This window comes from Thunnus maccoyii, chromosome 3, assembly GCF_910596095.1.
Source record: "Thunnus maccoyii chromosome 3, fThuMac1.1, whole genome shotgun sequence".
Lineage (NCBI taxonomy): Eukaryota > Metazoa > Chordata > Actinopteri > Scombriformes > Scombridae > Thunnus > Thunnus maccoyii.
Genome location: NC_056535.1, coordinates 10,749,843 through 10,773,061, shown reverse-complemented (window position 1 = coordinate 10,773,061; position 23,219 = coordinate 10,749,843). Strand labels below are relative to the sequence as shown.

At 38.5% G+C, this 23,219-nt stretch overlaps 1 protein-coding gene across 8 annotated transcripts in view; it reads left to right on the top strand.

Annotated features, from left to right (window-relative positions):
- The window catches only part of slc2a9l2 (solute carrier family 2 member 9, like 2), a 98,052-nt gene that overhangs the window by 13,460 nt on the left and 61,373 nt on the right, over positions 1-23,219 (top strand). For all 8 annotated transcript variants that reach the window (XM_042405963.1, XM_042405961.1, XM_042405960.1 and 5 more), the window contains 4 exons: positions 4,460-4,620; positions 10,794-10,918; positions 13,027-13,172; positions 22,408-22,540. In XM_042405963.1, the coding sequence (XP_042261897.1) occupies positions 4,460-4,620; positions 10,794-10,918; positions 13,027-13,172; positions 22,408-22,540 (565 nt within the window). The remainder of the gene's footprint in view (positions 1-4,459; positions 4,621-10,793; positions 10,919-13,026; positions 13,173-22,407; positions 22,541-23,219) is intronic.

Sequence of the window (23,219 nt, the reverse complement as noted above, 5' to 3'; positions counted from 1 at the left end):
AAGCTTTTTCACTGCTGTAGAGTCGACATTTACTGTAATTCTATTGGTTTTGCAGTAATTTACTGCAATTCTTGTCCGTTAATTACTGGATTAATGGTTTCACAGTTTCCCACAGTTTTGGTACACACACAGAATCCAGTGAGCCTCAACTTATTGCAAGACCAATTGCATAAACTTCAGTTCCATAAAAAACAAACAAAAAACACCAGATAGTCTTTTCACATAAAAATGAAATTGCCCACCCATCAGTTACATACAGCCAGCTCAGTAATTGTAACACTTTGTTGTTCAATATGACTTTCATCCCACATGAATACAAACACTGAGAGGGAACTTTTAATCTTAATAATCTTAATAATCACTTCCAAAGGTTTCATTTTATACAAATACGCTAGCTGCTGGGTTTTGATTGATTCACATTTTTATTGTGATCCCACTTTTACTCTCAGGATGGAGAAGAGGGAAATGTAATCAAAGAGAATAGGAATATGTTTACTGGATTTTCATTGTTAGTGCGGGGCCTTTTATCAGAGAAAAGACAAGACAAACATCAGCAGAAAGGCAGTTATGTGTATTTAGCATTACTTACACAAGACTAAATATTTTCATGGTGTGTAATTCCTCTTTGATTGGTGAAACTGAAATTGCAATTTTTATGTATCGGTCTAGTTGAGTGGTGCCACTTTTGGATGAGAAACAGCATTTTCAGAGGTTACACTTCAGTCTGGCCTTGTGTTTATTTGATGGTAATTAGAGGCCCCAGGGGTCATTTCATTAGTATTCAAACATTATAACCCTCAGCTCTGCAGCTGCCAATACAAGTACAGGGAATGCTGCAGAATATGCAGAAAGTGAATTTTAGTTTTTACTTAGAGCTTTATTTATGTCACTGTTTTGGTCAGAAGCTGTTATTGATACAGTAATTGGTAAAACCTTGAATAAAATTAAGCAGTAAAACTAGCCTAATATTTAAAAAAGTAAATTTGCATGATTTATTGTTCAAAAAAACTCTTTATTTATCTTATACTAGCCCTTCATGCAGCCGCTCAGCTCAGCCTCTGTCTGAAACAGTTTTAGCCCCCCTCTCCCCCCCGCCCCTCGGCAGACTTCTGGATCGGGAGGCTACGTAAACAAACAGTAGTACTAGGATTTCACTTTTTTTTTCACAGAACAGTGGGGTTCTTCTTTTAATTAGGGTTTGTGTATATACGAATTGAGCAAACCAGACATCACAATGCTGCCCATGATTGGTGAGGTGAATCTAGTGAGCAAGAGGAGGATGAAAGTGAGGAAACCTGATAGTTCTGACCTGTGAGCCTAATTGTTAATTGGGTGATCTCCGGCATCAGGGTTGCCCTAATGCTGCACTATGCAGTATTTGTGGTGCAGAAGAGTACAACACCATACAATTTATGTAATAATACCCAATACCTACTGTTTATCCTCAACCCATCACCAGCAGTAAGTGAATGGCAGAAAGTACAGGTTCATGAAAGAGGCCATTTATCAAACAAGCATCAATACGTCGCCAACACCTCTGTACTAATATGCCCCCCTTCTTTAGCGTGTCCCTTTCCTTTTAGCCTTGGCATCCTAGCTTCATTTTGCTTTTTGAGAAATGGCCCGATGAAAAACACACCCATCTCTGTTCCGTATCTTTTTTCACAGGACACTAGACACTGAAACAGTTGTATTTACACCTAGAGGGATGACTCTCACTTTGCACCATCAACCTGGTAGCTTCACTTCTAATAAATAGCTCACTTTTGTCTCAACTGAATCCCTCAAAACCTGTTCATAAAACCGATCCTGCAGATTTTTCTTTGCTTTCATTTTTCCCTGCCCATCCAGCTGAAACAGTCTGATCTATGTGCCATCAATAGATGTGAGTATTCAAGTTGTTTCAGATTGAAAATTTGACATTGCACAGATATGAGAATGCAACCAACTATAAAGTTTCAAGAACCTAAAAACTTCCATCCACACTGTTCTTCAGCTCAGTTTGCAAACTTTTAATCACCTTTTAAATGATTAAAGACAGTTTAAATTAGTTCTTTCACTGTTCTTATTTCTGTTTGCACAAAATCTCTTATCTGTGAAATTAGTTTATCTACTTCCAGGGAATTAGCAAGGTATTTCGTCCAGTAATTCTGGTTAATTCAGTGGCTCCTGTCAGAGTCCCAGCCACTGCACTGCTGCACATGCAGCTAATTCTCCAGTTCATTTGTATGTTGAGCTGTTGCTTGTTGTTCATGCTCTTCCAAAGCTTCTGCTCACCAGGAACACAAGCTGATTATTAAGCTGGTGCTGGCTCCTCTCTACCGCTGCAGGGGTCCACTACTTCTCCTGCTGTCAAAAATAAACAAGCCACTTCCCTCATTTATGTTTGCCAACTATACCAGACTGCAAAGATCAATCAGTACTGCACTGTGTGCTCAAAACATTAAGTACTGCACTATGTGCTCAAACTGTCCTCAGCTGTAAATGAATGACAGAAAAATTACAAGTTCAGCATGCCATTACGTTAATCTGTCTGAATAAGAGCCTGAACCACTTTTACGTGAAAGTAAGACTAAACAAAAGGTTTAAAAAGGTTTAATAACAACTAACTAAAGCCTCAATAAATTGTACATAGCATACAAACATTGCATATACAGTTTTCCCCAGGCACGGCAGGTCTACCTTCAACAGTGAGCCCCTTACATGTGAAATATTGTGTGGCTGCAATGTGTACTGCGAATGTTAAAGAATGTTGCATTCCCATTCCCATTAAAATTCTAATAATCTTGTGGCTTTTAAGATCTTTGAGACTATATATGTTTTCAGATGACAGACTTCTTCGCCAGCCTTTCACAGAAAAAGCAGCCAAAACTAACACTTGCTATTCACCTACTCATCATTCTAGTCTCCCCTCTCAGTCATTGGGAATGTGATGGAAATCTAGCCAGCAGGCACCACTGGTTACATTAAGATGCACTTAAGAAATCGGGTCAGCTGCCTGCAGTTTTTTTTTATGATTTTTTAAACATCATGTATATGAGAAATCTGGTTTCTGTAGTCAGGGTAATTCAGTTAGATTTCCCCTGAAGCCCTCTTGGGCATGCACATGTACATGAGACACCAGGTTTCCAATCGGCTGTTTTACATATGCATGACAAAGGCTGCAAACACGGAAAGTATCTCTGTGACAGAAACACAGAGGGATGAAAGGAAACATAATTACACAAAGAACGAAGTGATGCATCCATGTATTCAAAATAATTCAAACTCCAACATTCTTTGTCCCCTGGGAAAGTTCCTTCAGAGGATTGCATTATAAAACTGAAACAAAGACAGAGTAGCCTCTAGAATAAGTTGTTTCTGCAGCTGAAGGGAAGTTTGTGTCCCTAAAACGCATTTAAAATATGTAAACCATGGTTTCAAAATATGGTTGAGGTAGGGGAGAAATGTCATTACTGAACTGCTGCCTGCATGTGTTTTTTTTTAGTAATCAGGTTACTGCAGTACAGTGCATTTAAATCTGATTACCTGTGAAACCTGATTTCTCACGAACCTGCTTTCTTGTGTGCATGTAAACACAACTGCTTGTGTTTAGAGGAAATGGTGCGGGTGAAGGACAGGAATGAATATTTGTAGACATTGGTGATTGCTTTAGTACACAGGGAAGAAGAGGGTAGGCACATTATTGACTGAGCATAGTGTGTATTTGCAGGGAACGATTAAGTCGGAATTTGGGTAATCATTAATCTTTTCCATGTGAGATGGCGGACTGATCTGTGATGAAAACAGGGAGAGGGATGATGAAAGTCCTGTGGAAACCTTAAAAATGTAAATGTTATCAAACTGGAATACGGAATACCAAGAAGCATTCAAACAGTCAACAAATCCTCTTAAATACTATCTAAAAGGTGTAGGCTGAAACCAAAGCTTATTATGCCTACCTTTCTACATTTACCAAGACACTAAGTACTTCATTATATTCCCCACTTCATACTCATTCAAAATAAAGTAAAGTTGAGCAGTTTTAATAAAATAAAAATAAATAATTCAAAAAATAACAGGAAAAATCTTTAAACAAAGTAATTCAATTTCACTGACCAATGTAATTATATAAATACACACACACACACACACACACACACACACACACACACACATATATATATATGTGTGTGTGTGTGTGTGTGTGAATATATATATATATACATATCAACTCTTTTTGGAAGTAACTTATAGTGAGTTTTACACAATATCTGAGCAATTTTATAGTCTACAGTATCATCAAATTTCTGTATCTGTAATTTGAGAAACAGGGCTGGAGGGTTCTCGATAAGTACATCTGTTGATAATTCGTATGGCTCTCTTCTGTAGAATGAAAATTTGATTAGTATGAGTTTTACATGCAAATGAATGATACATTTGAAAGGTCTCTCTCTCACATGTTCCTCCTCTGTTGCAGTACATTAAAGATTTCTACAACAAGACATGGATTGAGCGATACGGGAAGCCTGTTGCAGCAGAAACAGCCACCCTCCTCTGGTCTATCACAGTGTCTGTATTAGCTATCGGAGGTCTTCTGGGAACGCTGTCTGTCTCTTTTCTCATCAAAGTATTTGGAAGGTGGGTTGAGTTTCATTTATCACTGCAGCATTTCTCATGCAGTCCTACTGGTCTGGGACCTATATCATGAAATGCTAATTGTGGGTTAGCCAGCTAACTTTGGGTTTAACATTTACATATCATTAAGCTGGCTCTGTCTGTGTTGTGGCTCATCACAATGTTAATATGTGCAGTTAACTTTCATCTTTGATCAGTTAACTTTCAATGTTAGTTAGATCAGAAATGCAATATACAGTAAGAAATATTCTTACTGTATCAAATCATCTAAATAGTTTGCTCCTCTTAGATATAAAAGTAGAAATGATCCAGTACTCACTTCTAAATATGAAGTCTGGGACCCAAATTGACCCTTGTGTTCAGGCAAAACTAGGTTTACCTGAACTTTTTTGATGAGATATACTTCTCTGCCAGACCTGAAAGAAATCTTCCTGCGGATACACTGCGCTTTTTCTCTTTTGCTCTTCCAGTCTTGGTTCAAATGCAAGATTAACCTTTATCCCAGCATATGACAGGCTGTACATGCATTTTTCATTGCTTTTGCACTAAATGCAACACTGTCTCTTTGGAACTAAGGAGACAAAGCCAGAGTATGTTGTAGTCTACTCCCTTGTTGCTTCTTTTTCCTTGTCAGGCTCTCAGCTCTCACTTTCTTTCATTCACCTCTATACCTTATGCACTTTCCTTCTCCTTTCTCTCTCTCACGAAATCTGTCTGCGAGCATCAACTCAATGCGGGAATTGTAGTTCTAAATATACATAGGCACTTATACAGCCCTGGAAGTGGCTGAGTGGCTTTACTTGAGGGATTTCCACTGGGGTTATTCGTATCATAGATTTACTTATGTGGATTTGATTTTCTTGTCAACAGCTGCTCGTTGCCCCTACCAGCTACACAGCTAAGATTCAATACAACAGTCCTGCAAAAAAAGCTGTGAATCTTGGAATGTTCAGTGTTAATTGAGATCTTCATAGAGGCGTTGATTTAATGTGCTGATCCAACATATTTTTTTATGGCCTAAGTATGGTTAAAAATTGGACATATTTTTTTCTCCATGCCTTTTGGGGCCTCCTTCCATTCTTCAGTTGTTTTTATTATTTTAAAGGTTTATTGTTTTATGCATAATTAAGGGTTTAATGGCACACGAAATTCACGATTCGGTATGTACCTTGGTTTTTGGGTCGCAGTTCAATATGTTTTCGGTACAGCAGAAAAAAAAGAAAGGTAGAAAATAACATGTTGGTCTTTTATTTTGAAAAATGTGAATGTCCAACAATTGCTCATTGGTCAAAACTATTACTGAAACAGTTTAGTTAGTTTAGCTGCAGTGGAAAAGGAAAACAACATTTCTGTTTCCTACAAGAAGTCAGGACACCTGCTGACAACTGTTTTGTGCTGATTTATGGTCTAACTGTATATAAAGTGGTTGAAACTAGCTCCACCTCCAGCAGCTACAACAATAAAATATGGAGAGCCCTTTCATTCAAAACCCCACCTATGCAGTTACCAGACACCACCTAGTCATCGTGCGCTGCCACCCAGTGGACATTGCACCACCCAGCCAGGTAGCGCTGATATCCAATTCAACATCGTGCACTACCCAGAAATTCAATCACCTCTCTTAAAACAGAAGTAGAGCAAGAAAGGCCAAAACAAAGTTTGGAAATAAGCTAAAATCTAAGGCGGAAGAAATTGGTATTATTAATATTAATGTGTGCCCACCAGTCTGTTGGTCAATTGTACCGTCATAGCTAATCTCAGAACCTGAAGTTGAAAGTTGAAAGAAATCAAGAGATATAGTCAAGGAAGTTAACCACCTTGTCATCTGCAACAAGAATGGAGTTCATATTTACAGATTTATACAGATGGATCAAAGGATCCAGAGAGTAGGAAAGTGGCATTTGGTGTAATCATTCCTGAATTAAGAATTAAAACAGACATAGAATTTCAGATCAGATGTCAGTATTCACAGCAGAGATTCTGGCAATATTATGGGCACTGCAGTGGGTAGAGGACAATAAACCAGACGTCACAGAGAGGGCAAGGAATGGGGAGGCACAGTATCGTCTCACTACAGAGATAATGGAGCATATTTTAATAATAGTGTTGCACTCGGTCAGTGTTATAGGTCTCTCATTTGTCTTTCTGACAGCAGAATCACTACAGGGTAACCCAGGTAACCAGGCTACCTTGGCTAAGCTGGCTAGCGTACATCCATGAGCATATTACAGCTAAGTGGTGCGCTGCCAAAACGCACTCTAGAATTATTGTCCTGCACGTCGGACTAAGTGGATTATTAAACTATTTTGAGGGTAATTGTTTGGGTCACGGAGCGTATTCTTTGTACGACTGCATGCACAGATGGGATGAACACACGTACTGTTACACCCCTATGCGTAATGTATAAATATTCTACATCTACAAAAGGAGACCTACTCAAATAACCCAAATATGATGTTTTTCTTTATTGTAGATGATAACTATTTTCAATAAGGAGCCATTTGCTTATGTTGTCACTCAAGATTCCTCAAATTCACTCAAAAGGAAAATACAGCTCTCTCACATTTTCTGTATCGACAATGCACTTATAGACACTTAGGATCAGTTTACTGTGCTCATTATAAAAGAGTGCACTTTGTTTCCCTTGTCTTTTGGATGGAGTGTGATATGACAGAACAAATGTTAGTTGTTTTCCCCTCATCCATGTGCTCATCTCACCTAAATGCTTTGTGAATAAGACAGCTGGTCCTATGAAGTACCAACAATGAAGAAAATAGATCGGCTTCATTTTTCAGCCCCGGAGGTTGCCGCTTGGATTTAACACAATCTGAGAGTGACAGAGCGCTAGGTGCTACGACATGATACGCGCCACTAAAGGCACATTCAGCATAAATACATAGGCTCGACATTAAAGCACACAATAAATAATAATACAACAGCTCCACCAAAACATGAAAAGAACACTGCACAGTCACAGTACAACATTATAATAATAAATAAATGTGTCTTGCCTTCATGTAGTTAACAAGCTTACTTACGAAGGAGTTTGCTTTTCTCCACAACCTCTCAATCTTTAAGAAAAGACTAAAGACCCAGCTTTTTCGCGAACACCTCTGCACTTGGTGGACTGAAGGTACAGAAAAAACTAAAATACAACAACAAAAAAAATCTGCTTCTATGCAATCTATGCACTCTATGCATTGCCTCGGTGCACCGCCTGTTGGCATCTATGTCCTACTGGACTCAAACTTAGCTTTATGGCACTTACTTGTGTTGTTCTCTCCTGACTAGATCCCTGCTTGTGTCGTATCAGCTCTCATATGTACGTTGCTTTGGATAAAAGTGTCTGCTAAATGAAAATTGTAAATTGTCAGTCACATCATCAGAGTCCAGCTTCATTAGGATCTCTTTCTCCTGAAAAAATCGTATTGAGCATCCTTTGGAGCCACACATGCACATGCTGCTCCGCTCCCCCCTCCTGCTTCAGTTGCCTCCAGCTCCGGTAAACCTTTTTGTTGTTTATCGTCAGTTTCTGCCACAAGTCCTGTGTCCAAGTCTGATTCTTCGGCCTCCTCTTGTTTGTCTCCCTGGTCTGGCTCTGCCACAAGTTTAGTGTCTGTGTCGTCACCCACGCTAACGTTAGCGCTGCTAACTGAAGCAGCACAGTCGGTGACCCCGGCTACACCTGTGGAGGCCTCAGCGGTGGCATGTTTCGAGAATAAATCTGTTATTTTTGCACATTTTTCATCCTCAGCCAGCAGAGCTTACCTTGTACCTTGCATTTCTTTAATTCATTCATTCATTTTCTTTTAACTTGGCGTAAATTTCATACCCGCTCAATTTCCGATTTCTGCCCTCTCCTGACCTTTCCACTAGCTACATCGAGGGGATTGTAGGAGAATTTGTTTATTAAAAGGTACAATTTGGTCAATCTCAAACTGCTGCATGCATAGAATATTTTTTTGAATCAAAATCATCACAGACAATTTATTATTATTTTTTATTATTATTATCATTTTTAATCAATGCAATGACCCATTCTGAGCAGCCCAAACAGCTCATAGTCAGCCAGCCCTGCTGGCATATGCCCAAATTCCAGATGGCCAATCTGTCACTGCGCAGAGCTGTATGTCCTTCTATCCTCCAGGGCTGGACTCTGGCACTGACAATATCACCTCAGTGCTCTGAAATAATATATGTTCAAAGGAATCTATTATCCACTAATGATGAGAATGTCACTCTCGGAGCAGGAGAAGACTCATGAAGCTTTTATTCTGAGTCATTTAAGAAAATTAAGATGCCCTTAAGATTCACCTTGGATCTCTCTGGTGGCAATCCACACTATGTTGATTAGGCTAAAATTTATTATTCATTCTCTCTCCATAATCTCTGCTAGTTTTGCACAATGTCTTGGAAAGGTTGAAATTCAGATGCCAGGGAGAAGAGTTGAATTTATATTAGCAGATGAGGACAGGTAGAGCAGTCTCAAAGAAAAGTACTGAATAACTGGTTCATTAAAATTTTGCCAGTGTAGCTAAGGTTAACGTTTTTTGTTTTTTTTTAAATATGTAATGCCTGAATATTTGAACACAGAATAATCTTTCATGATGAAGACATCAGAAAGGAATAACCAAACAAAGTAAGTCAACGAATAAGTGTTTTTCTTTTTTTTTTTGGCACAGTAAATCAGAGTTTTGTTAGATTTAAATACAATAAAGAGACACAATCAACTCTCTAATAAGCAAACAATTGTGATTAAGATACTGCTGCTGTAGTGTGTGACTGATTTTGACATGCATAAAAAGGGCTGCTTTAGTCATGGCTGAGTGAAGATGCTATCAATTCAGACCAGACTGCTCTTGAGACAATCTCAAGTGTGTAGGAGTAGACCTCAGTGTGAACAGCCTCAACCTCTAACATCAGACAATAAAAGTTTTCTTCATAATGATCCTGCAACAAATCCTAAGTTTATTTTAATCACCAATGGACCAGTCACATCCTGCCAAGCTCCAGAGCCCTGTCTACTAAGACATGGTGTTCCCCTCAAATTCGCCTGCAACAATAAAGTGTTAAAGTAACAGTAAAGTTTATTGCTTACAGGGAAAGGGGAACCAAATAATTACCAACACATAACGCAAGCCAGGAAGCTGATCAGTTTCTGTCCCCCAGGACACAAGCTGAACCCCTCTAGAGATTTCTGCAGACAGACGATTCATCCCCGCACTAAACTCTATAGTCCCAAGAAAATTAAACCTGCAGACAGAAGAACGAGCAACATTAAATATGTGCACACCCAGATACACACAGACTGTCATATGAATGATTATATCTTTAAAGTAATAGTTCAACATTTTAGGAAATACACATACCAGTTTTACACTTAGGGTTTTGTACAAATTAAACAAACTAGATATAACATGTTAGTTAGTGAGCTTTAGAGGTGCTGGTGGGTGGATTTTGTTACCTTCGTACAGAGTCAGGCTAAATGTTTCCTCTTGTTTCCAGTCTTTACGCAAAACTGGCACCAGCTACATATTTACCATACAAACAATGGTATCGATTTTCTTGTCTTACTCTCAGCTAGAAAGCAAATAAGCATTTCCCAAAATGTGGATCTATTGCTATCCAGTCCTATTTGATAAATCATCATTATGTAACATTGATATAACATTAACACTATGTCTTCTTCTTTCTCCACACACCAACCTGTCCAGGGTCACTAAACATGGATACATATCACTGCCTCTCATATAAACATCCAAACATGCACACACACACATTACCCACACATACCCTACTTAATCTAATCTAATCTCTACTCCCGGACTCTTATCATATCATCACATACATTATCGTAACTGCTTTATGTTGTTGTCTGTATGTCTGTCCACCCTCTGTCCATCATAGTCTCTACTCTTTTTTTTACCACACTATGTTATGTTATGTTTCAGAAGTTGGATTACTAACCCTAACTACAACTTTTTTTTTGCCAGTATGATATTTTGGTGAAGAAAATTGGTGAAGTGAATAAATATACTGTACTTTATAATATACCTATATGGCATTTTGTACAGGGATTATGATTAGTTTAAAGTGTGTGCAGGATCATTTTAACCTGTGCCTGTATAGTTGTTTTCTTATTGCTTTTTCTAACCAATTTCTCTCCTCGACTTTAGAAAGGGAACCTTGCTGCTGAATAACAGCTTTGCTGTGATAGCTGCTGTGCTGCTGGCTCTGGGCGAGAGGGCAAGATCTTTTGAGATGCTCATCATTGGCCGGCTCATTATTGGGGTGAACTCTGGTAAGTGTTTCTTTTACTAGGCTGGAGAAGCAAAACAAAACAAAACAAATGATTTATCTGTCAGTGTGGAGCACAACAGTACAACAGTGGAGGGAGAAACAATCAATGGAACAATGTAATCATGTAAATGAAGTACAAACAAGACAGTATTTGGACTGTATTTTATGTTTAATAAAATGTTAAACAGAGAAAGTTACCTGTATTCAAATTTGTGTGGGTGTGAATTTCTGGGTGGCATTCAGATTCTTGAAATCACTCTTGTTTGTTTCATGAGACCATGGTTGCCCATGTTTTTGTTCTGAGCATTATGGGAATGAGGTTTTACAGTGTATCAAGATCTGCTTGTTCCCTTTGAAGGCCCAGCACTCCCACACATGCTGCTTTCACTTACTCTGGATAATTAGACCTCTGCTCAGGTTGAAGGTTGTCGGAGGTATGCTCTTGACTGTAATCAGTTTTGATTGTCATCGATCAGACCTTGTTACATAACTATTACATTGCCGTAGTGCTGTTTGCATTAGTCATCACTGACTGACACATCACTATAATACTCTTGGAAAGTTGAATGTTTTCCCTGCATTGTACAAGTTCCCACAGCGTAGGTATGAATTTAATTTTGGTTAGCTGTCTTTACTAGCTTTGTCATAAAACTGAATTCACTATAGGCATGTAATAGCCTTGGCTTTGATCACAGCTAAATAGATCTAACAGCTGCCAGACAAATAAACACACTTTAACCTGAGTTTATTAACACCTCCTTAGAGCAACACTGTCAACTAAAAAAAATGCAAGCAACTTTCCTACAGCTTCTAATGAAATCATGACATTTACAGCATAGCTTTGTAAAGTAGTTTATTTATCTAATGTCCTTATGGAAAAGAAATCCTGAAAGTGCAAATTATTTAGATTAATTTAGACTTTAGGTGTACCCAGATGCCCAAGGAAAATAAAGAGATCAAGATAGCTTACTTATCAAATCTGAATACACTATTTTATGGGCAGTAAGCAGCAAGACCCTGATTACAGGTCTAAGTTTCACTTCTAAGTGCACATATACAATCACAGAGGATGAGCAGAAGATCAATGCTCATTCATCCCTGTCATGGTAGGTTGTGTTGCCTGCAGATACAAATTTTAGGGGGATCAACTTGTTACAGCAAATTGTCAGGCAGTAGGGATGTGAAGATTCACTGATTTGCATCAGTGCACCGGCATTAATGTTAACAATGCAACTGCCCCAATTGCAAAAGTGTGCACTGGATATAATTTGAGATGAACTTGAGAAGCAAGATCATTGGCAATACATCGAGATGCATAACGCATTGGTCTCAGTGATGGAGGTGTACATCCCTATCAGGCAGTAGCTTGACTTAAACCAGCTACTGGCAGAAATTCAAAACAAGTCTGCCTAAGTCTTCTGTGGACATAATAGTGACATATAGTTCAGTTTTGGTAATGATTTAGTACTTAATTAAAAGATCACTTGAATTGGCAAACATTATATTTGCTTGAATTTGTAAATTGTCATATGAACAACAGTAGCCACCACAGCATCAATGTCCATAAGATGTGTGTTACCTGAAAAAATATACACATTCACTGCAGAGCACGATCAATTGTTTACAATTTCTAAACCATGGAAATTGATTTTTGCAAAAAGCTTTCGAAGGATGAAATGTTCTATCAATCCTGACCATTTCTAATCTGCAGACCATCCATGTAAGTAGCCATGGGATTGCCCCATGCCCCATCCTGAGGAACAAACACACCACAATCACGTGCATTTCCATCACTGACATCACTGACAGCATGGACGTCATGACAGCTCCCCAAAAGTGAAGCTAAAACATCTTGATCGCCTCCTGGTGGCTGGCTGCAGTATAAGACATAAATCCCCCCTCCCCACCCCCCCCTCCCGCACATGGCCTCACTTTTGCAGAGATGCGTAATGGAGACGCATCATCCATATTTATATACAATAATTTACCTGGAAAAAAACAGACAGACTGAGCCACTCGTTTTGTTTAGGCCAGTTATGTATCACATTAAATGTAAATCTGAAATATTCATATCTTAAAAGATTTTAACCTTTTGTTTTTTTCTGACAGGTATAGCTCTCAGTGCCCTCCCCATGTATCTGGGAGAAATTTCCCCAAGACATATCAGAGGCTTCATTGGCCAGTTCAACTCCATCCTGATCTGCTTGGGAGTGTTCACTGGGCAGGTGCTGGGACTGCCAGAGCTGCTGGGCAAGGTCAGTGTTGTTGGAAATTATAGAGTGTAGGTAAATAGCCATGTAGTATAAGCCATATCACCTTTATAGTTCCCCTTGAAGACTGTTTTGAAGGCTGTTTTGTGAGATTTTTCTATTACTGGAGTCAGACAAATTCAGACAAAAACTGGGACAACTAAGTGGAGCTGGGTGGTGCAAATGAGGGTCAACCATCACAGCAACCACCACATTTTCCTCCACAAGATTTATTGACTTTGCATGTCTAGAGAGACTTTTTCTCTTGACTTTAATGAAGTCTGCTTTAGAGACAGCATTCATTGATCAAATAGAACCTGCATCTCAAGACATTTCTGCTTTGCCTTCAACATTCAGCCATTGTGGATGCTGTCGGTGGGTTGATTTGCATTCATTCAACATTATGTACTGTCAATTAAAAAAATTGTGCAAATTCACAGATCATGACACATTGGCGAGTTTCACCAGTAATGCCCGAGCAGCTGTCATTAAGCGTGACCATTTTGCATGGCTGTGACTCTTTATAATGTACATATTATTCGTTTATCACATGTTCCTGTAAACCATCATCAGCAGTGATATCTCACACATTAAACGTCAGAAAGGTAATGAATTATTTAGTTTATTGTGCCCATATTGAAACAGACTTTACAAGGTGCTTCACGATGAATGACAAATGCAAAGAACATTTACACAGTGAAATAAAACGACGTATAAATGAATAAAATGACAATAAAAGAATAATAAGTGTGATCACACAAAATTAAAATAAAGTTTACAAATGCACCCTTGATTAGCAAAAATTGCTGTGTACTGTACACAGCAAAAAGACAATCACCCAATCAGTAAAATTGGCAAACAATGTTGTATTATTTAAAGTTCATCTCTCACCTTTTTTTTCATCTCCACAACATCATATCATGTAGACAACCATGTGTACTCCTGGTCTGAAGTATGTGTGAAGTGCGAACATTCTCCCCCTCTTCATTTACAGATACATTACTGCTGTTTAGGAAACGGTGTATTATTTTTGTGCATATCCATTGTTTATACATCTCGCTCTACCTGTGTGCTCTATACAACACTGCTTTAGCACGACCTCCTCTGCACTCATCCAACAAGCCTGGGTGTTCTTAATCTTATCAGCTTCCAACAACACCATCCTGACATCCCCTTGGTTTCACACCAATTCACACCTTAATTCCTCTGACTCTGATGACTCTCTCACATGGCTGTCATGTGACCTCAGTGACTCTCATGTGACACTGAGGTGTGAATTAGGTTTAATTGGCAAGGACCTTCCATACGGAACTGATGAAGTCTCATGGATGAGTGTCAGAGATCTTCAACTCTACAGCTCCAATCCAGCAGATAGTTTCAACTTGACATTCAAGCTTGAGCTGGTACCGGAGAAAAAAGAAAGCACCTAAGGATTTCCCACCACTTTTTCCTTTCCAACTGAACAGTGCAGGCTGTCTGACAACACTTTTCCCATCAGCTAAACGCCTTCCTCGGCCACTTGAGGAATAGACTCATGTTATTACCTTGCACAGTATATGATTGGTTCTATTTGTCCCTCGTTTCAGTAATACATCTGCTGGAATTATCAATCACACCTTGTTTACCATGGAGGAAATGTTTAACACATTCCTACTATTTACCTTAATGCCCACCATACACAAGTTTAGCCATGTTGACGGGCCTACTGCTGTGGCGTTTTTCACAATCTAATTCCCATCTATGCATTGGCAATGCATTATGTGCTAGATTTTCAGTTTACCCTTTTAGAACTGAAAACAGACATTAGCCTAATTCACATATGCTTTGAAAGCCAAATTCAGTTGTGTAATGTGAAAAGAAAGCTAGTGATATAAAGCTTTCTTCTCCTGGCACATTCTGTTGACTTAAGCTTTCTGCTTACTTTTGGCACCATATTAAAAAAATAATGAGTGAATGCATCTCCTCTAAATTGCTTTCTCAAATTCTAAGCATTCAATTATATCTTTTGGCAGTTTAGAAGGTGTGAGGATCATCAGCGGCATTTTGTGACTTGTTGCCTAAAGGGTGATCTTGAATACCTGTTGCTGCTCATTGAGGTTCGGGCCAAATGTATATATCACTAATCCAGACACTGTCATGGAGAATGAAGAGAGATGCCCTTTCACAACCGACAGTGCAAGTAATGACTGGTAGTGCTGAAGTTTGCAATATAAGTAAACCCCAGTAAGCTAGTTATTTATGTCAAACAGAAAACATAAGTTGACAATGAAAGAGAAACATATAGTAAAACTTCAGCATAAATGCTTTTTATGAAATTAAATTATTGGTAATTTAGAGGCCTACCTTTTAGCTGCTAAAGTGGCAGGTAACGTTAAAGCTAAAAAAGCAGAGGGAGAAAACACTGAGCCATCAATTTAATAACTTTATTTCTTTACTTTATTTGATTTGTAAATGTTTTCCAATGAAAGGCACTGTAGATGAGGAGAAGGATGAAATTACTTACCAGAAAGATTGTGGTATTTTGCAACTTGGATTAGGCTAAGAAAGATCTTATACAAATACTTGCAAAACTAGTGACATTCCCATTGGCCTCAGCTGCACATTGTGTTTACTGCTAATTAACAAATATAAGCATGCTATACTAAGATGTTTAACATGCTCAACATTACACCTGCTTAACATCAGCATCCACATTGTCATTGTGAGCATGTTAGCAGGCCAATGTGAGCATTCGGCTCAAGCAGAGCCACTAGTTTGGCTGTAGACTGTTATACCCCTTTAGAACAGCAGACTAATGTGTGTTGGACCTGCTTTGGGCCCATTCCTATTAGACAGCTGTCACTGGTTTATTAATCTTGTTTTAGTAACAATTTGAGTTTGTCCAGTCGTAATGAAATGTGTCCAGGTAGGCCCGGACTCACTTGATTGGAAAACATGGCAGAGAGAGAGAGCCGTCATTGCTGTCATACACATAACGCATCAACACAACATTCAGTCAGTGTCTGGAGTGCATGGTTTAAAGAGCAAGCGCCAGGTAACAACAGTCTCAACAAATATCAGGACATGTTTGGTTTTCCTTGAGGTTTGTCATTAAGTAAGTCATGTAGAAAACTTTCTTCTTTCGCTCATAAGGCAAATTGTGGTTTGCTAACATCTCCATTGAAATTTTGTAATAAAAATGATGGACAATCAAGTGAGTAATGCTAAGAAAACAGAATACCTTCATAGTGAGTAGATCCTGTCTTCTTGACAGTGTATTGGTAGATGAATGTGATTTATAAAGTTCTGCCGGTACATCAAACACAGTCACTGATATTTCTGCATATCTCCTGAGACAAGATGGCGTAGGACTGTATGGCATCTGGATTTGTCTGTGCAAATGTTGGCACACCAAATCACACTTCAAAGCCACAAACAACTACTCTGCATTCACATCCTGTATTGTTTGAGGCTTATCCTTTGTGCTGTAACATATGTGCATTCCAGCAGTGCATTTGCTTTCATTCCAACAATAATTATTTAAGAGCAACAGACATATTTCTAAGCCAGTGAATGTCTCATTTTGGATGAAACGCTCCTTTTTATATAATTTCTATAGACAAGTCTATACTGCATGAAGGCTTCAGTATTTCTGTGATTAATCTGTTTTCAGTCTCTGTTTCTTATCCATTCTCTCTAAATCCAAGACCAAACAATTGGAAATATAATTTTCTTTTGACCTAAAGGGAATGGAACAGAAACATATTGTGTTTCTGCTGCGCTTCCTTGTTTCGGATTAAAAATGATTGCCACCTTTTAAGCCACTTTGATGTCTGACCCTTGAGTAGATACAGAGTAAAACCTTTCCGTAACCAAATTTATTCTTTCCTGAAGCAATCTGTATTTTCAATTTCAAATAAAGTGAAGGAAGAAATCAATACTGTTTGGATTTCAATGTATGTCTTGAACTGTGAATCAACTCGTTCTTGCTGTTTTGTTCAGAAGATCTGACCAAGTTGCGCGAATGTTCTCATCTTCTATTTTTTTCCACTGTCACTAGCACTGACATTTACACATGGATGTAGAGGCTCAGCTTCTCGCAAAGCAGATCATTTTTAATTTATAAGTACTGGTCTGTCCCATGAATCATTTCAACCTGCAGACCACCTTTATAAATATCATATGGAGTTGTGTGTCTTCACGCAGCCACTGTTATGTATTCATATCACCTCCGCAATACCCTTCAGGCCAGCCTGTTTCCTTGTCATTTAACAAGAGCATCACAGACATACAGTATGTGACATATCTGATGATAATGCCACCATGTATGGTCTTTGCTGCCCTTTGCTTATGAGACTCAAACAGGTTTCCTCTCAGTGGAGGCTTCTGTTAATAGGATTCAGTCTAAGATGTCAGTTGTTGTGGGGTGCTAAATATTGAAAAGCTTTGACAAATGATTAATTACTCTAACATTCATGCTTAGCGACCGACCTCCCAGTAGGGAAACATGTTTATTCCAGCATTACAGCAAGAGCAGAATTTTAGCCAGTTCATCACTGAATGCCCCTGAGACACTGAACTCATCAGCATGTCTCAAACGGCAGCTTCCACCAGCGTGGGTAGATTCAGTGGCCTTAATGGGGCCTCATCTATACAATATCCTCAATCCAAACCATATGTGGTTTCAGAGAATTGTGTAAATGGACAAAAAAATCAATGGTCACTCTAGTGCAATTAATTTCAGTTGGTATGGCTGTCACACATGGTGTCAAAGATCATAGTAATGTGGTCTTGTAAATTACTTAATTTGCCTGTAGGTACTGTGTATGTGTATGCTTTCAGCTCTTGGTGTGCACACAGCGAGGTGCAGACCAGTGTGACCTTCAGTCCATCATCAAAATTAAAAACACAATCTACAACTCATCTCAAGAGTCTTCATCAAGGTGAGGTTGTTTCCGGTTTCTTTATAACCATTTATTATATATACATATATATGAGGAAACTGGAAACAACCTCAGACACCACCCAGATAAAGGCAAGATACTGCAGGTGAAAACAATTAGAAAATGTAATTATTAAAACTGAAAATATAAAGTCATTATTTGTAGTTATGTAGTTTATATCAAACTGCTGCCTCACTTGAAATATAAGACTATTAAAGATATGCTCAGGTTTCTTTTAAGTACGTTATCACTCCATATTAGCTATGCCAGTGGAATACCAGTTCCCCCGACTGTAAGGAGGACTGCTTTGATATTTTAAGAACGGGACAGCACACATCTGCAAAGGCCAACTGTCAGTTTGCTCTTCTAAGAGAGCATCAGGAAAATAGGCTCATAGAGAAGGTGACATTCATCATAAACAGCTACAGGCAGAGGGATGATGGGCTTTTGATTTGCTGAGATTCTGGTGTCATGAGGTTTTTACCAACCAGGCTCTCATTTTTTGGGAGAATTCACTGTGGAAATAGTGTTGAGCTTATCCTATTTACAGACATACAATAACTGCAGAGAGATTTTTCTGCCCCATTACCTGAGAGATTTTTATCTCTCAGGTAATGGCGCAGACTATTCAGCCATGACAAAATGCATGGTGCCACTGCAGAAGGAATGTTCTTAGAGTGGTTTGAAGCCATTCTCATACTTTAAGTTTTATATCATTTGGCATGCTTATACATCACTGGATTGATAAAAATGCTCTTACATATGTACTATTTTCCAGGAAAACAGAATATTTGTATAAATATCAAATAATCTTTAGGTGTCTTCCTGTAATGCACCCTGTAATCCATCATGTGTTACTGTAGTCTCCAACCAGCTAATATTAAGTGACAGCCAATTAAACCTCACTGCCTGCTGTGGAAATAAAGATCTGCAATTAACTGTTGCTGCCTTCACTAAACCTAGTAAAGATTATTAAGGAGCAGGTTCATTTATCACCTGAGAAAAGGTTTGGCTAGCTAAAGTAATTAAGACTGACCTAACACAGATAATATTAGTTTGTATAATTGGAAAAATCTGAGATGTTGTCCACCTGACATTTCCATTATCTCTATCTGAGAAGTTACCTTCTCACTCTAACCCCCCTCTCTGGTTTTTGCGGTGGTCCTCCTGCAGTAGCCGTTGGGGGATGCTACCATGAAATGAACATTCTCCTCTGCTCGATCCTCTCAGCTCCCGACAACAAAGATGTGTTTCATCCTTTGCTTTTTTCTAATCACACGATAACAACGTAAACCCTCCAGCCTGCATTCTCACAAGAGATAACTGAGAGGAAAAACTGCAAGGCTCTTGGAACACAACAATCAACCATTTGTCTGCTTTGTTTAGTTTACTGTAAACCACTGTCACTCCAGGTCACAGCTGAGCTGTTTGAGCAGTGATTTGTTTCACTAGGGATGATGGGATCAAGGCCCAAGAGGAAGACAGCTTGGCTCACCCAGCTTATCCCAGTTAAAAAAAAACATTTGATTGAAACCATAACGTGTTCATTTAGTTCATACTGTAAACTGTACTGTCACTGTTTGTGTGTGAGAGAAGTACATCTATGCTATGTGTCATGACCCATTCTGCACCTACAAATTATCACTCTTCAGTTGCCTTGCAGTTGCCAAGTCAACTGTAGATTTCCATGTATATCCCAAACAGGCACAGTCCAACCTGATTATTAGGTACGGTACAATTTGGATGGTGGTGTGAGATGCATTGCCTCTTGTCAATTTTCTAGCTTTTTGGGTTAAATAATTAATTTTCCAGTGCATTAAATATCATATATCCTATATTATATTTATATCTATATATATACTATATATATTTTTATATATGTTTAACAGCACAGACCACACAAAGTGTGTAGAATATGAATTAGATTTTTTTTGTCTGTCAGAGCAGCCTCCAAAAGGTCTAATCTATTCGCCCACTCTCATCTCCAGCTGGGATAAGACGACCTGCAGCTCAGCATCAGTGAGACCTAGGGTTTGTGCAGCATTCTTACAGAGCTTACCCAGGATTTAGGGCACAGAGGATTATAGACAAGTATTGGACTGTTACCAGTTAAGACAAACCTGTTTTATCAGTCAGATGAAAAAAAGACATACATCTTAGATTTTTTAAATGTTCCAAGAAATATCTCTAAATGGCCTTATTGAGACAGTTATGTTTAAATCCACAAATAGTTATCACATATTAGACTCTGCAGTCCTTCTATAGGCCTTTGGAGAATTTAAGCATCTTTCAGCTCACTGTCTTGGTTTTACAGCCAGCAACTTTACTGTTTTGGTTCACTCTGACTGCCCCTAGCAACCTTATTTCAGCAGTAGCAGGCAGTTATTTACAGAGCAAAACTGACTGTACACTACCCGCCCAGCACCAAAAACAGAAACAAGTTAGTAACTAACAGCTAAAAGGAGAGTGGACAGAAACATTACTCCAAATGAATGCTAATGTTGCTCAATGCCTGCTGGATGTGTTCAGGCAGCTGTTAACACATTCACCATTTTGTGTTTACAGTTCGTTTCACAGCCCACAATTGCCCCCCCACCCCCCACTATGTTTGAAGGTGCATTATACAATCGCACATGGAGTTAATTAAGGGCTTAGGCTGCACTGTAGTTGTTAAAGAAAAGTTAATTACATGAGCTGAAAAGTTTAAAAATTTTATTTCACATATAGGTTATGCAAATGAATCCCTAACTGACGTTTTATGAGTTGAGAGCTGACATTTAATCTCAAAAAAACACCTCCTCTCACAGTCTCTGCATAACTATTAATATTCCCCTCCCATTTACTCAATTGCGGTCACGAGGCATAGAGAGTTTATTTACATATTATTGTATAAAATAAATAGGGATTGTGCATTCTGTCATCATTTCTAAGGGGAATGTTTTGAATGGGGTATTCTTGTACATTATACCTGTGTGCTGTATGTGTGACACACCATTAGTGGTGACAGTGTGATGTCAGGTCAGTGATCTTATCTTTCATCAACACAGACCAATACACAAGCTGCACTTAATTTTAACCACAAGTCCAGGAAGATGAACACTGTTTGTAAAATTCTTATGATGCATTCAAGGAATACTTTTATATTAATAATAACATATGCTAAACATTCAGTAGAATGGCATTACTGAGAAAACTGTGACATTTGTAGTAAAAACGTGATAATGAATGAATATTTTCCAAGATGGGCAATTTAAAATGCAAATCCTGAATGACTCAAATGCTCTTTACTGTTGTTATGTATGTTCTGGAAAGCAGTCCACTGAGAAGACTGTGTTTCATATCTGCTTTCATAAATCTACAAGGCTCTGATAAATGTTTACCCTCCGAGGCATTTTGTGACGAAATCATTGCATAATGGAATTGAGACAATCTACATGGCCAACGTCATCCTCATGATTCCACTCATGTTTGCTTGTTTGTCTTCTCTGCAGTCTCTATGAGCACTTTGGAACATAGATGTGATACAGAAACAAAATAAACAGTTCCTGGTGTTTCTAAGTTGGAAGATGTTTGGATCTCATACATTTTACTGTATTGGCTTTTTAATGAGCAGATCATTTTGTTCTTTCCCTGTCATGGTAGTTACTGGGAAACTGGCCAACTCAGTTTTTGAGTTTATCACAGCTCTTAAAGCAGGAACGCCCTTGAACAAAGTCACTTCCAAGACAAGAAGGAGGTGCTACTTAAAAACACCTCTTTGAGTCAGCTGTAACAATCATACTCTAAATGAACCTACTATAGATAGTGATATAGGTTGAAAACTGATTTTGAATGTCTATTTAGTTTTATTTAGGGAATTCACATGTTCCTTTAAATTGCTAAACATTTCTCATATTCACCCTTTGAATACACTGCATAAAATACTATTATTGCTTTTCTAATGCTAACATTGGCCTTATATGTCTGACAATCTGTTAACACATAGTACAGAAGCATTTAACTCATAGAGACGTAGAAATGTCTTACTTTAAGGAAATATATGCATGAAGAAATGCATTATTTGAAGCCCGCAGATCTTACACTAAGCTTTCATGTTTTAAGCATTGCCATAAGCATATGCCCCTTTTTCTACAGGCATGGTAACTCGGTGTTATCTTGCATTTAAATGATAATCACAACTGCTTGCATAAAATCTCAATGAGATAATGATGTGCATCCAATTACACAACAGCTGTAAAATACATCTGTTTTGTACAACTTTGTGGCTCTTCCATGTCTGAAGCTTTGATGTAGATCTTTTGTTGATGTTTTGACTGCAGGAGTCGAGGTGGAACCACCTGTTTTCCTTCTTGGCTTTACCAGCAGTGCTGCAGCTGTGTGTGTTGCCCTTCCTCCCAGAGAGTCCTCGCTACCTGCTGATGGAGAGGAGGGATGAGGCTGCAGCAGAGAGAGGTATTGCATATGTAACAGAGACACATGGGAAAACCCTCTCACTGAAGTACATCTGCAAAATGCATGCAGGCCGCTGCACTGGCTTTAATGTTATAGCTTATTTGGATTTGTAATGTCTGTGTGTGTAACTTTCTTTTCTTTAAAACAATAATACGGCCAATGTACCATTACACAAATTACCATATGTATAGGGTGATAGAGTTATTGATCAAAACCATTGACTCATTGTCAATGTTTACAGATGCTGACCCATGGCCCATGCTTTGTGTTTGCAACACCCTTTAACCCTTAATTTTTCAGTTACAAAGCAGTGCGGTCATGAGTGAATGATCAGTGTAGTAACACTTACAGTGCACATGACTAAACATAAAATGACAAAGCAGCCAAAGTAAACTGCACATCAGCGCCATTGCAGTGTGCAAACAAAAGTCAATAAAAGCCACTCAATTAATTTCTCTTTAATACTTCATGTCTTTAAAGATCTCCTCCATACATGTTTACCACATATAAAAATACTTGGAATAATGATTTGTGTCTGATATGGTTTGGTGCAGTGAAACCTGATATGGTGCCGCTACACTAGAAAAATTGTAACCAACCTACAGTATATGGTCTAAATGTTTAGTTATTGTTCTGAAGTTCTTGAAGTTAATCCAAAGACATGGAACTCAAAGAGTTT